This window comes from Falco rusticolus, chromosome 13 (genome assembly GCF_015220075.1).
Source record: "Falco rusticolus isolate bFalRus1 chromosome 13, bFalRus1.pri, whole genome shotgun sequence".
NCBI classification, from domain to species: domain Eukaryota; kingdom Metazoa; phylum Chordata; class Aves; order Falconiformes; family Falconidae; genus Falco; species Falco rusticolus.
The window spans coordinates 11,936,664-11,951,957 of NC_051199.1; the positions used below are offsets into that span (position 1 = coordinate 11,936,664).

A 15,294-nucleotide genomic window follows, 5' to 3' on the forward strand; every position below is an offset into this window, starting at 1 on the left:
TGTCTGGTTTCATTATTATTATTTAGAAGAGTAGTCTAGACAGAGGTGGTGCTGCTTTGAGGCAGTGGAATAAACTAAGTGATTCCTAGAGATTTCTTTCAAGAGTATTTTTCATTTCATGATGCTGTAATATTCACAATTGGGTCTCCAGCTTATACCTTGCCTGTGTAACTGCATCTGCAGGCAGTGGAGTTCTCTGGGAGTCGAGGAGTTTAGCCAAAATCCCAGCCTCATCTATTTGTACAGGTCTCTTGGTATTATCTGTGTATAACAACTATGACTTCATTTCTGGCTGCTTGGAAATACTGTGTGATTAGAAATTCTCATGGTATCACAACATCAAAGTTATGAATGAGATCATAACATTGTTCTAACAAAATGCTCAATATGAGGTACTGTGCTTTTCCCTTCATACTTGCCATCTTTCTCTTAAGACGGAGTATTATGATAATGCAATTGGTGAAAAAGGAGATGAGGGACCCCCTGGACCTCCAGGACCAAGAGGTCAGCGCGGCATGCCTGGTGAGTGGGACATCAAAACTAGACTCTTTTAGCAAGAGCTTTCCACTCAGAGGGTGTGTTGCTAGCTAGGTTTTTGAGCAGCCAGCAACCTGCTTCTGCCCTTACAAGAATATTTCCATGTTACTCCTATCAAATTGCAGAATTGAAATGTATCCTAAGGCTTTGATTTATGGCCATATTTCCTTTTAAAAAATAATGAAGCTGGCACACTTCTTTGTGCAGATAATTGAGTTGAGCACCTAAGCTCCCTGACATCCTGTCTCATGACCTTAGCGGATTACTGCATCAGCATGTTATTTGTATATGCCATAGGCAGACCACATCAGGGCTGTAAGTCTTCTGTTAAAGGTCATGCTTGCTTTTTTTTTTTGAGCTGTTGTGATTTGTCTTATGCTATTTTTATTGCCTATCTTTCTTAAATTATAACAATCTGCAAGTTTTTTTGTTTTGGCCATGCTGTAAAATTAAAATGTACTGATTTATTATTTGTAGTAATACACATCTGTGTCACAATATAACAAGGACTTGTGGGCCAAACTCTGAGGCAGCATCTTGTAGTCTATATCTCATACTCATCCAGCAAGGCCTTGCCTTCTGTATTTTGTGAATATTTACGTATCCAAGTGATTGTGTTGCATTCAGTAAATATGCTTTGTTGTTATAAATCTACTTGCATACTTCCAAGGGATGGCAGCAGGGAAACTGAGCCTTGCAAAGATATTAGTGCATTGTTAAGAGGTGGTATATTTACTAAAGCAAATAATAAAGGCAAAAAGAAGCAAGTTTGCAGGCTTTTAAGTCATTTTCAAGCAATTGAGTGTACCCCCACCTAAGATCAATGTGGTGGATCCTATTCCTACGTGTTGTAAACATCCATATCTTGCCAGATTTCAATGAGAATTGTCAGTATGCAACAGTTGCATAAGTAGTAGATGCTTACTGAGGCAAAACCAAATTCTTAAAATAAGCTTTAAATGCAGAAGCCCAAAGGTGGCAGTCAATATTATTGACTAGTGGCTTTGCAAAGTATGCAGTGTTTTAACTAAGTTCTAAACACGTTGCTTTTGCAGGACCACCGGGTCCTCCTGGAGATGCTGGTAGACCAGGTATGTGTAATGATCCAGTACCAACAATAAAATAGGTTGTTCCTCCTGTCTGTTATACTGAATCAGCTCGGTGCAATTGTAATTTCAGATGATTTTAAACATATTTCAAGTGGTAAAAAATTGTCACCCAAAGCTTTGATGGGCCAAGTATTTAAAGAGAGGTTAAAGATAATTTTTAAAATGTCTTTACATTTCCATTGTGGTTATTTAATATGTTACAAGATGAACGAGATTTGTGGGATGAATTCAGTATGTTTGTCTCTCACTCATCCTGTTGAGTGCTTTCTTTGCTTTGAAATTCCATTTCCTCTTTAACTTCATTGTTGGGCTTTTCCCTCTTCGGCTAGGTGTATCAAGACCTGGTTTGAGAGGTCCTCCAGGATTTCCTGGACCAAAAGGAACAAAAGGAGAGAAAGGACAAACCGGCTTGTGTATTGTAGGACCTCCAGGACTACCTGGTATTACTGGCAGGCCTGGCTCTGTTGGATTACCAGGTCCTCCAGGAGAACCAGGTGAGTTCTCGGTATTGTATGTATATATATATATATATAGTAGATATATACATATATATATACATATACATGTATATATATATGTATATATATTCAGTATTGTATATATAATCAAAAAGAAGAAATTCAGAGTTGTCTCAATATCTAATATATGAGGTAAGTTACTTGTAGAGTATATTTTGAGTAATATGAGTGAATATAATTTCTCTTTGGAAATTTTGTGTTAGGATTTTCATTGAAACACGTATGTAGCAAAGGTCTGTGCTCCATTACTGATAAGATTCTGTGGGGAAGATAGCATGACTTCCCAATGTAAAGATTTCTCACCTCTTTGTATAACTGTGACTATAAAAATCTGCTACGTAAACCCAGGAAAGACTAATGCAAGAAAATCTGTTCTTAAAATTTGTTCTTCCAAAAGCTGTAGTAAATGTGTAACAGTAAATTCAGAATGGGCCAATCTGAAAGCTAGAGAAATCACATGCATGCTTCTGAGGTCTTAGTGGGCCTTAGAGCAGGTTTCGAGTTCTGGCAGCACTAAAATAAAGCAGTAGCAGCTTATAAAACTTCTAGAAAACATATTGACTAGGAATACCTCTTTAAGTAAGAGTGCCAACAGCATCGTATTTCTTTTATATGTGGTATGGCAACACAAGTTTTTCTGAACCAATACCAGTGTAGTGCTCTTTTCTCTGTCTTTGAAAAACATAGCTATCCCCAAAAAATATTACCTTAGGATGAGCTTGATGCATGTTCTGTTTTTCCAAAGTAATAGTAAATACAGGAGAATAATTCTGTCAAAGATACATGAACAGCATTAATAATCTAGGATTAAAAAAAAAGTTTCCCTTCCATTTGTGCTAAAAGAAAGAATTATGTTTCCCCTGATTCAAATAAAATGGAAATACTTTCCCCAGAAAGGACTGTGCTTTTTAAAGGCTAAACAGATGGATCTAACAGTCTGCCTAAATATGGATGAATTTATCCTTAAGTACTTCCAATTACAGGTGTTCTGGATTTGTCCAGGTAGTTCTGTCTTCTAAATGAATCATGAATATCTCAAGTTGGAAGGGACCCATAAGGATCAGAATACTGTCTCTAGCTCTTCCCTACAACTTTTTTTTCTCTTAGCTACTAGAGAATTGTCTGAATAATCTCCCTATGTAATTGTGCTGTGCTCATTTCTTGAACAGGTAGAGTAACATTTGGAACAGGCCTACCAGGACTTCCTGGAGAACCAGGGTGTATAGGACCTCCAGGACCTCCAGGAGATACTGGCATGAAAGGTCAGTTTCAGAAAACTGTCACTCAGAAGTAGATGGTACAATCTGGTGATCTGCATGGATCCTCATGAAATTTTAAATGTCATTTACCTCTTAAGCCTGTGCTTAAGCCTCCTAACTGTGATGAGTTCAGGGACTTAAGAAAATTCATTAGGGGTGGCAAGATGTCTTCCTCCCCTTACAGAAAGTGGCAGCTAAGATACATGTGCCAGTGCTGCATACTAGTTGTACAGCACCGCAGCAGGTTGTAGATCTTCACTGGAACAAACAATTAGTACAGATTGGTAGGATTTTCATATTCTTCTATTATGTTCAACACTAACAGTTGTTCTCTGAGAGAAGGTTCCTCCTGCAAATTTCACCACAGGAGCTGCTGAATCTCTTTGCCACTAGCTAATCATTAAAGTTGCCCAGGCTGTTACGGAGCCACGTTAGTTTGAAGCCTATGTCCCTTTCTTCTTTTGAGACAATTTGGCTTATCAGTAGAGCTATTGTATCCAAATGGTTTACTAAAACTAGACTTGAAAAGAATCAAGATATTTAAACTGAATGTTCCTGCATTTTCAATTAAATGTAATCAGTTCTGGTTCACTGTCTGACCACAGGTAATTTTGTTCTGTGTTGGAAGTGTTCTTCCAATAAAATGAAAGACGTGATTCTGCCGCTCTCTGGCCAAAAAGTGTTGGCCATCCTCTATAACAAACTACATAACACATTATTAAACCTGGGAATGACTCGCTGTGGAACAACTGATGAATTATTTTCATTCTAGGTGATGAAGCTTTCGTGTGTACTGATTGCATCTATATTCCGGGAATACCTGGTCTTCCTGGTTCTCCTGGGCCACACGGCCAGGATGGCATGCCTGGTAAATTATCTTGTTTCTAACAGGATAGTAGGAAATGCCAGTGATTTTGCTTTTAGCATGAGAATCGGGTGTGGGCATGTCTGCAGCGTGCAGTCCTTGAACTAGCTGTGTTCAAGTCTCACACACTCACACAGTGTGTGAGACTGTGGTGAGTGTGGGAGCCTGATGCCGCTCCATCCACCAATATGAACACAAGCCTTAAAAAGAGGAGGTCAGAATGCCAATAGGCTTGGGTGCAGCCTGAAGCCAGGTCAGTCTGTAATGACACAGTCAATGTAACAAGCAGAAACATTCAATGCTGGGTGTGGTTATTGGAGCTTGTCAAAATGTTGTTCGCCTTTTTCTTTTCAAAATATGCTCTTTTTTTTTGCAGGTAGAGAAGGAACAACAGGTCCGAAAGGTCCTCCAGGTTCTCCAGGAGCACCGGGATTTCCAGGAGCTCAAGTAAGACTGGTTTTTCAGATTATTTTTCAGAACCCACAAGAATTATTGCAGAGAAACCTCATGGCTGGTGTTACATTCAGTGTCATACTGCATGATCTCAACAGTTTTCCTTCTGTTGTAATGAACGTATCTGCACAGAAGGCCTAGGTAGGTATGGCTGACCTAGTTTTACAGGAGCCTGTTTTGCTCAGTGCAGCAGGAAGTGCAGCCCTATGCTGCATTTCATGGTGGCTAGACTGCTTTTCCTGCCTGGTATGGGTAGTTTACAGTTACCTTCTGTTTCTCTGCGTGATTCTATAATCATGGCAGTGGCTCTAAAGCATAATAGAGAGTTTTGTGTGCCCAGACCTTTGTCAGACGTCACTTGTTTCCAGCATACTCAGGACTTGCTAAAGCTCCAACTGTGCAGAGAAACTGGCTTCTCATAATACCCTTTTCAGGGGTGCAAAGAAGATTCCCTTTTGGGAAACATGAAGAGGGAAGGCTGACATCTTCTGCCACAGACATACCATTTGGTTGTTCTGACTTGTGCCTGTAATAGTAATTATTTATGGAAAATTACAGTTGGCACTATCCAATTAAAAAATGTTATGCACAAATATTCATTGTGGTGGTTGCCATACAGATGCAGAATAAGTCTGCTAACAGGCTTTTCCATAAGGCTTCCGAGAATTCATGAATCCAAGATCACGAGAGCCCAGTGTGCTTTCAGTTTGTACTGGGTTTGGCTGGGATAGAGTAACTGGTTTGTACTCTGAGGGGGAGAGAAGGGAGAGGAAAAGTTAACTCTGAACAGAGCCAACTGGCAGTTACAGAGTCCTTGAGGAGATATTTCTATGTAGAGGAGAAATCTCTGATTAGATTTTAAGGTACTTTCTTGTACTTCTTTTTGTGCCACCAAAGCACAACCAGGTAGCTAACAGTCTGATCCATTAAACGATCCTGCATTATTCCTGCTCGTGGTAGCATAAATGAAATTATAACCAGGGCCAAAAGGAGTAAAGGCAGGAGAAAAAGGGGGGAAAACCCCCACCAAACAAAACAAGAAAAGCCCTCTTCACTGAAGTGTGCCATTACAGTGAATAAAGATAATAGAGAGAACCATGCTTGGGTATTTAATTTAGAAAAAGAAAGCTTGAAAATAGTTGACATGTCTAGCACTGAAACTCTTTTGATTACTGTGTTCCAGGGACCTCCAGGTTTTAGAGGGGATCCAGGATATAAAGGCTCAAAAGGTGAACCAGGAGATGTGTATCCAGAAGGGCCACAAGGTGAGCGAGGAGATCCGGGGTCCAGGGGAATCAAAGGAAGAAAAGGTTCAAGTGGATTTCTGGGAAGACCTGGCTCTAAAGGATCCAAGGGTTATAAAGGTGAAGAGGTGGGTATCATTGTTTGCAGTTAACATAGAATTCATGAAAACCTAAGACGGTATTTATATCTTGTATAATAGTCTGTTTTATCTATTCAGATACTTTAACTGAATATATAGCAGCCAATACGTTTAACCAAGATGCATGAAAGTATAAGAGTAAATATTCTTACATAATACCAGAGAGAGGTGAGGTTTGTGTAGGTACACGTTGCTGAAAGACCTCGGCAGTCTATTGTAGTGTTAGTTTGGATATTTATATTGGATCATTATCTTGGATTCTTATGATTAATAAGATTCAATAAAGAAAGGCAGTTTTCATGACTACTTACAATGCTTAAGAGGAAATCATTCAATATTTCTTGTTCAGTCTTTAGGAGTTGATCTTCAGTAAGGGCTGAGAAAAACCACAAAAGCTGGGAAAACCAACCATAAAACTAGAATCATTAGGGCAGAGCTCTTTGTTCAAACAAAACAGAAACAAAAAGTAACAATTATTATTGCATTGTGTTGGCTGAGAAACCATTAAAGTGATTCAGATGCAACTGTCTCTGAACCTGACTCCACAGTATTCAAGGACAATCAGAGCTGAAGTGGTTTTTTTTATCGTTACCTGTTTTAAAAAGGAAAAAAGTGTACAGTGTAGTGCCACAGCAATTAAAAAAAATTAAGTTGTTGTACTTATTTGTACTATTTCCCTCTTAATAGCCCTCTATTTGTAACCATTTATATTAAAATTTATATTCTTTTAATCACAGGTAAAGCAGAGGAAAAATTTTCCTTTAGTTACCAGAGCTACTCTGTTACTAAAGTAATGCAAAGTAACTCTCAGAGAATCGGGCATATTGTTGTGAAAGCTGGTGTGGAAAGCAAGTAATGCTTGGTACACACACGTGTAATCTTTCATAGGGATTGGCTGGTTCAAAAGGAGATAGAGGACTACCTGGATTGCCTGGCAGTTTTGGTCTTCCTGGAGAGATGGGGCTTCCTGGACTGCCAGGATATGGACCACAAGGAGTAAAAGGTTTCAAAGGCTCTAAAGGAATACCTGGTCCACCTGGATTACCTGGAGAAACTGGTTTGTAACTTTCTGCTTTGTCTATTTTAAAGACTACTTGATTGAAATTGCAGATATAGATTGAAGTCAAAGGCAATTCATGAAACATAGGAAGTTTTTCTGTTCTTCTTGCAATGAGATTTCTGCAGCGTTACTCCAACTTCGGTCCCGCTGGAGATGAGAACAAAAGTCTTAGAGTCATAAACTAATTGAGGTTGGAAGGGATCCTATGAGGTCTTTAGTCCAAAGGCCTGCTCAGAGTGGGGTCAGTTATAAGATCAGAGCAAGTTACTGAAAGCATTACCCAATTAGGCCTTGAAAACCTCCAAGAACAAAGACAGCACGTCATCTCTGGGCAACCTGTTCCAGTGCTTGACTGTTCTCATCATGGGGGAGGAGGGGGGGCAGGGCATATCCTTAAAATACACACATCCTGTTGTCATCAGTGTGAGATAAGTCATCAGGGGAAAATATGAAGGACCTAATAATTTTTGAGTGCTGAAAACATAGCCAGTATATATATATTTATAGGCAAGCATAAACTGGAAGAGCTCAAAGTTGTATGGCAGGTATAGTCAAGGTTTCTTAAAGAGAATACCCATTAAATCTTTACAAAACGGAGTCGAAGGCTAAGCATTTCTCAACTGTGTCATTTTCCTGCTGACTTTGTGCTTCCTTTTCTGGGTCTCCACTAGACTTCAGGAGGGCTGAGAAGATAACTGCAGATTGTCTTGGTGTCAATAAAATTCTTTTGCTTTATGAAGCCAAAATCTGAAGGCTTTTCAAAGTCTGTGGAGTTTCATAAATATGGAAACTGTAAAAGACTGCGTTTTTAACCAAGTAGATTGGTCGCTGGTATTTTAAAATGCTTAAGATTACATATTGCCAAACTATAAACCTTTGTAATCCTTGATTATGGTTTGGTTTTTTTAAGGTCTGAAAGGAGAGACCGGTAGGATAACTCCATTACCTGCATTGCCAGGACCTCAAGGACCAGATGGTTTACCTGGACCCCCAGGAGTGCCTGGTGAGTACATCTGCAATAAATAAAATAAATCAGAGATAATCTGATCGGGATTTTTCTCCCAGCTCTGGCCAGATAAAACTGTTGGATTACTTTGAAATAATTATAAAAAGGATTTCTGCGATGCAGAAACTATGGAATTAGCTGTAAAATTCCCTTTCAAGTAAACTAGGAGAAGTGGATGTGAACAGGAAGGGCACACAGGGCCATGTCCATCGTGTGCAGTATGGCGGAGATTCCGAGCAGTCCTCTGCTATGACTTTGTTCCTCCAAGAACCAGAAACATCTGATGCATATGCTGCAGCTTGTATATCCAGAAAGGCACTTCTGATGTAATTTTGACAAAAGCATATCCTGCATTATGCTGGGACTGCTGCAACTTCCAAAACAGAAGGAACAAAATTAGGTTAAAGCATTCTTTTAAAGCATTCTTTATCTTCTTGAAGCCCTTGGTCCTTCTCATGCTTTGCAGGGGCACAGTCAAAAATGTAACTGTATTACTAAGTTTCCTTGTTCGTTTTTGACATGAATTACTAACCATTGTTCTAAGATATTAAGATCAGTTTCCTTTTTTGTTGGGTTTTGGGCTTTGGTTCTAGGTGGGATTTTTTTGCTTTCTGGTGTGTTAAACTTTGCAGAATTTTTGAATGCACTGAAGGACAATAAGTGACATTGAGGCTAACCATAAGGCATCTCTGCTTTGGTTTTGTAGAACAATAGTCCTTAAAGCTACCCTGAATAGTGCAAGCAAATTTCTTGGCAGCTTTATGGTAGATTTGTTCTTATACTTGCTTCTGTTCCGAGCCTTACCCCTATAATGTATGATTTTATCTTCTCAACAAGAGGAAGATTTGTATCTGCACATAGTTGTTCCTAGAAGCCTGGCATTTGGGCAAATTGCACAAAAAATTAACGTACAGACTCATGCCTGCTTTGATACTGTGAACACAATTAGGATTTTAACTGTGAAAACCTGCTGTGAAGGAGAATAGTGTCTAAGTTCTAATTAATAAACTATAAACCACTCAATCTTACCATTTGATGTTCTTTGGTAAGATACATCACAGTTTACTTAATTTCTTTTTACAGGTACCGTTGGAGCAAGAGGTCAGCCAGGTGATTCAGGACAACCAGGGCCAACAGGTGACACAGGCTTTCCAGGACTTGGGTTTCCTGGAATCCCAGGTCCAAAAGGTAAAATACTCTTTTTGATCATCTTTTTTTTTTTTTTTTTTTTTTCCTAAAAAAAAAAAAAGCAACACTCCCCCAATCTACATTTTTTTTTTTAAGTCCACATCAAAAACAATCAAAGTGAAAAAAAATAACGGTGAATGTTAGACAGGCAAGTGTTTTTAGCAGTCTTGTAATTTACTGCCTTAAGGGCTTATAAATTGCAAGTTTGAAGCACTTCAAAGTATTTCAGAGAATCAAGTATTAAAGCTGCTAGTAGGAAAATATTTTAAAAGACATTGATGCTTCCTGGAATACTGCCAAAACAGGTGCAGCTTGTCTGAGTGCCATACTTACTTCAGATGGGTTCTCATGTGTTACAGAAACAGACCTTTTTTAGTGTTGGGACATCATTTTTAATCAATTTTGGTTACATACAATGCAATACCTGCTCTAATGTGCATGTAGTAGGAAGCTTTTTTAATACTGCGAATTTGGCCATTCCTCATGCTAAGTCATGCGCCACTTTGGACACTAGAAATACTAAAAAATTCTCATAATATTGTCAGGATAGGGAGGAGAAAAAAAAGCTCTGATACTAAAGCTACTACCAAGCTGCTTGTTAAATAAAACAGTAGGTAACTGACATTAGAATAGCTTCACTTGAAAAAAAAAAAATTAAAAAAAATTAAAAAATCCCATGTTAAATAACTGATTTGAAGAAAGTAACTAAGCAGTGTTACAGTCAACATTGAGGGAATATGTAAGGAACAAGATGCAGTGTGTCACATCAGCTCTGAAATCAAGATGCTGTCTTCAGCTCATGTAAGCTACTTTAGTGTCAGAGGCTCATAACTGCATCCATACAAATACCCATTTGTAAAATGAGGTGATAACCATAGCATCTGTACTGCCATTTAATTCCTTTTACAGGCGATAAAGGACTTGCAGGAAGCAGAGGGTCACCAGGTTGTGAAGGAAAGATTGGAGATCCAGGCCGAGCTGGAAACCTGGGACAACCAGGAGAAAAGGTTTGGTTAGAAATACAGCACAGACTTTTCCATAGGTCCCATTCGTTAAATGTGACACTGAGCAAATAAATTAAGAAATGTGAGGAATATGAGTTTCTGTATTTCCTGACCAGTGTTGCACAAACTATGAAATTAATTTCTTTATATAAAAAGGAGGTAGGTAAAGTCAAAATTTTAAATTCAGATCCAGATTTCAGAACTCCAAGTGTTTGGATGGTTTGGTACTTCACTTATCAGAGCACAAGGAGGATATCGTGTTGCTTACAGCAAAAAAATAAATCCACAGCTTCTGAAAAGATGGCTATTCAGAAATTGCAATTAAGCACATATTTGATGGAGGTCAGCGAAGACTAAGTATGCATTTAATTTAAGCAAGTGCTCTGTTGAATTGAAGCATAAAGGAATTATGTTGGAGGTAATCAGCAAGAGTGGTACAGTATTAACAGAAGCTAATCTACTGATGGCATACATAAATGTAGATTCTTGACTATGTAATCAGGATTCAAATTTGAACAAAAATAACATAAATGTTTTGAAAAAGTGGCATTTATTTTTTTGTGTGCTCACATGTCATTCTTTTGTGTGTTTTTTGACATGACAAAGTGTGAGGTTTGAGGCTGTGAATTTTTTTGTTGTTGCTGTTACTAATCTGTGTTTGATGCCCCAGAAGAGCTGGATGTGGTGTGGCCTTTGGTCCGAGTATGTTATCAGTGACTGATATAAGCTCATCTCTATTGACCTGCTTTATGAACATACTGATTTGCTGGTACTCAAAGGACTACTCGAACAAATCAGCAGTTCAGTTGGTCAAAAAAAAACTTAGTTCAGACTTTCCATTCAGGCAAATGGGACATTTGTGATAAAACCCGTCTTCATGGAAAACAATGTTCAGAAGAATGATTTAAAAAAAAAGCAATAACTGACTTTGAATACTCCAAGACATATCTGGATGCTGACCTTGAATATTTAAATAAATATTTTGATGAAAGTATGACTTTCATATAAAATTAAAGGAAAAGTTGTATTTGCACAAACATCAACCAAATTTTCGGATACAGGTCCAAAGCTTTTCATAGCAACAGCAAGCACCACAATGCATGAAGGCCAAATGGAGGGAAGTGTCTTGCAGTTTCTTAGGGTTAGGAGACAAGGGTTCAAAAGCTGTCCAGACAAATTACTCCTCTGGTGTGAAACTGGTAGTTGGTCACTAAGGAACATCCAGCTGAACTGGAGCCATTAAAAATTATAATGTGAAAGATCCCCAGAGAATGGAGAAAATTACCGTAATAGAAGAAGTGAATTGATCACATAGTGGAGAAAAATATTTTGGCAGGTTTGTAACATGTAGTGGATTGTTTACATTTCTCTCTGTGTTGCAGGGTGACCCAGGCATGGTTATTCCTGGAGAGCCAGGTAGACTGGGTTCACCAGGAGGTCGTGGCATTCCTGGCTCAAAAGGTGATACTGGATTTCCAGGACTTCCAGGCCTACCAGGGCATGCTGGACATGATGGTGATGATGGTCTAAGAGGTACTGTTGTCAAACAAGCTCATGAAGAACAGCAAGTTATTTTAAGGAAAAGGAAGCAAAGTCAAACAGTGCTCACTCAAAGTTTGAAACTTCTACTTCAATCATTCTGAATCCAGTCTCCTTTCTTTTAGGAGATCGTGGCTCACCTGGAGTTCCTGGAGACCCAGGTTTTCCAGGGAAACCTGCTGAATGTCTTATTGGCCTGCCAGGTTTGCCAGGTGGCCAGGGAGCTACAGGCCCACCAGGTAGAACTTTCTGAATCCAATGTGCCATTTTGCTCAGTGGGTCTGGGGTTTTTTGTTGCTGCCTTCCAGTGGCCTGAGGGAGCTGAAGTTATTTCTGCATATTGGTTGTAGGATAGGATAGTATGCGAGAAAATGTAAGCCCATTTAAAAAGTGTACTTTCTGCTGATGAGAAGAAACATATGCACTGATTAAGATGGATTAAGAATCAAATTCCATTGTACAGTAAAGAGAAATCACAAACTGGCCCAAATTCTGCAGGCAAAAGGATATTTCAGTCATATCTTCTGTATGGGGCTGAACTTACATTCCTTGGCACAATGCAATTGATAAAGAAACAAAACAGAGGAAGAGCTCAGCTAGGTAGAAGACTGATTTAGTGTCTTAAAAGTACCTGCATATACTGCCTATGGTTTTTGTTCCAAAAGAAACACACTCAGGTACTCAGCACAGTCCTCCTCCTGAAGGATCTCATATATGATTTCAAATGAATTGCCCCCACCAACCGACACACAACCCACTCCCAAGAATGAATGCAGAATTGGTGGGCTTTTCACACTTGAGTTTTTCTTTTTCTGAGAAAGAACAGAATTGTCTACTCTCATTCCTGCCCCCCCCCCTTAAAAAATGTATGTATGTTGTGTACAGATCTAATGTTTAGCCCTCAAACAGGCAGAGTTTAAGAAGTTTCATGCTTATGATGTCAAGATAGAGATGAAGGTTTATTTTCCAGGCAAATGTACTTTACTACACTGTCATGCATTTTTCTTTAGGAGGAAGAGGTTCACAAGGTTCAAAAGGAAAACTGGGTCCTCCTGGCTTGAGTATCCCAGGAAGCTATGGAGAGCCTGGGGAACCAGGATTAACAGGTCTTCAGGGAAATACAGGATTACCTGGTCCCAAGGGACAGTCTGGAAGGCCAGGAATCTCTGGTGTGCCAGGTAAGGATTCCCGAATACTTGTTTTGATGTAGAAATTAAGTCAGTCTCTGCAAAAAGGTGTCAGTCATGCTTTTCCAAATTGAAGATGCTGAAATGCTTTTTCCATCAACAGCTTTCATATATCATTGCAATCTATGTGGAAAATAAATAAATCATCATTCCCTAAATGACGAGTGCATCTTGAAGCTGTCGTGACACAGTACTGAATTTTCTATAATCCTTCTGAGAACAGAGGGCTACCTTACATTGGTTTTTGTACAGTAATGTCCTTGCAGTAGGACATGAAATAGTTAATATTCAAAGCAACTCCCAAGTATAATGGAAGTGTGGGTGTTTAGCTCTTACTCAGCATCCCTTTTCAAACAGATAGCTTGTTAATGCTATCTTCTTTTTCTTAAAAAGCAAGTTCAGATCTTGAGCCTGTCAGAGTTGAGTCAGATCAAACTGTCACCTTAACCAGAACTAACTTAAAGTAAGGTAGGTAATCCCTGTAGGTTGTTTGTTTGTTTGTTGGTTTTTCAGAAATGTGTTCAAATTTGATTTGTAGAATAAAATATATCAGTTGTGTAATGTTTCTTATCTCTAACAAAGATTTTTTTTCATTACTGTTAAATCCTTCATTATCCTGTAGGAAGGAGATGGTACATACCTTTTTATGTGTACAGCCTATAAAACTAATGATAAACATGTAGCACTTGACTCAGGCAAACCTAGGCTTCTGATGTCATTTGAGGGGAGTTATCATGTCCCAGCTGGCCTTCAGTTCCTCAGCCAGAAAGGAATGTCTTTCCCATACATCCCATGACAGGTCACCCATCCCTGTGTGGGTATCTTGGATACATTATCCTCACTGTCAGTTGCTTCATTCATTGATAGAAGCAGTTGCATCTACTAATCTAGGTAGTTTGGGGATTACTGTGTGTGTAAATGCTGTTCCTGTGGTTAAAGACTGGAAAACTGGCTTGGACAGTGTGTTATAGAAATGGAGAAAAAATAAAATGAGCAATTAAACGCTTAAATGACAGGCATGCGTAGTTTTCTGAAATAATGTTCTGTTTTGCTGATCAAATACAAATGAATATGTTCATACTGTTTTATTTCTACAGGCTCAAGGGGAGAACCAGGTATAATGGGCCTGTTGGGATTTCCTGGACCCCCTGGCATGATTGGAAGACCAGGCTATGCGGGTATCAGAGGCAAGTGGCCATAGTATCTGCCATCATTATTACTTAGAATATAGGAAATTCCATGCTGAAGTTAGTCCTGAGATCCATCCTGATGTATGTTATCACTCCTGAGTATGTGTCATGCATGAATTTCTTTGAGTCTTGGTAATTTGGCTTCTGTATATGTGCAGTCTACAGACTGAATGACAACATTATTTAATTAATTTTTTTAGCAGTTTTGAATTGCCACCTTCCCTGTTTTATTAGCATTTGTGCAAGTGGCTGGCAGTTTGCTAAATACAGAGTACAGAGCTTTTTTGCTCTATTTTTTCCATCCCATTCATGTTCCCAATATCATTATATCTATTCAACAAATATAAGATTATACATATATTGAGTATAAGAAATAATTACAGTCTCTTGCCGTAATCTTATGCTCATAGATGTTTTATTGATGATTCAAAGTAATCAAGAAGCTACTTTAGATTGCTGATTTGGAATGTATATTTACATATGTAGTTGTCCTTTAAGACAGAAGTTTCATTGCTTCCCTTATGCTATCGTCTAGTCAGGTTTCATCAGAAAATGTCAGTATATTTTCTTGCAGGTTCTCCTGGCTTCCCAGGACTAAAGGGAAGAAAAGGGTTTCTTGGAGCAAAAGGCGAACCAGGTGATAAAGGTTTTCCTGGACCATCCGAGACCTTGGTTGGTGTTGGGAGTAAAGGAGAACGAGGCTTAAAAGGTATGCATTCATTGTTCTGTCATTAAAAACTAGTTAGGGTTGTCACCTGTGTTGCAGTTCTAGTGGACTCTAAAGCATGGAAGAAACTGACTTTACTACTGAGAGTATTCACATGGCTTTCAAATAATTATTGCTGAATACTGTAATTGTCTTTATTTATGGGTTAGTTAGATATTACACTGAATATTTATTTTCATTGTAACAAGTCCATATGCCTTAAGAAACCTCTTACTGTAGTGTTAAACCAGTAACAGTATGTCAGTAGTACTAGAAGGCTTATATACAT

At 38.7% G+C, this 15,294-nt stretch overlaps 1 protein-coding gene across 3 annotated transcripts in view; it reads left to right on the forward strand.

Moving 5' to 3' along the window:
- The window catches only part of COL4A3 (collagen type IV alpha 3 chain), an 84,622-nt gene that overhangs the window by 53,062 nt on the left and 16,266 nt on the right, over window positions 1-15,294 (forward strand). For all 3 annotated transcript variants that reach the window (XM_037406107.1, XM_037406106.1, XM_037406109.1), the window contains 16 exons: window positions 435-522; window positions 1,593-1,628; window positions 1,976-2,140; window positions 3,334-3,426; window positions 4,196-4,291; window positions 4,665-4,735; window positions 5,925-6,113; window positions 7,014-7,182; window positions 8,096-8,188; window positions 9,275-9,379; window positions 10,289-10,386; window positions 11,766-11,916; window positions 12,048-12,161; window positions 12,933-13,100; window positions 14,207-14,296; window positions 14,874-15,008. In XM_037406107.1, coding sequence (XP_037262004.1) covers window positions 435-522; window positions 1,593-1,628; window positions 1,976-2,140; window positions 3,334-3,426; window positions 4,196-4,291; window positions 4,665-4,735; window positions 5,925-6,113; window positions 7,014-7,182; window positions 8,096-8,188; window positions 9,275-9,379; window positions 10,289-10,386; window positions 11,766-11,916; window positions 12,048-12,161; window positions 12,933-13,100; window positions 14,207-14,296; window positions 14,874-15,008 — 1,861 coding nt within the window. The remainder of the gene's footprint in view (window positions 1-434; window positions 523-1,592; window positions 1,629-1,975; window positions 2,141-3,333; window positions 3,427-4,195; window positions 4,292-4,664; window positions 4,736-5,924; window positions 6,114-7,013; window positions 7,183-8,095; window positions 8,189-9,274; window positions 9,380-10,288; window positions 10,387-11,765; window positions 11,917-12,047; window positions 12,162-12,932; window positions 13,101-14,206; window positions 14,297-14,873; window positions 15,009-15,294) is intronic.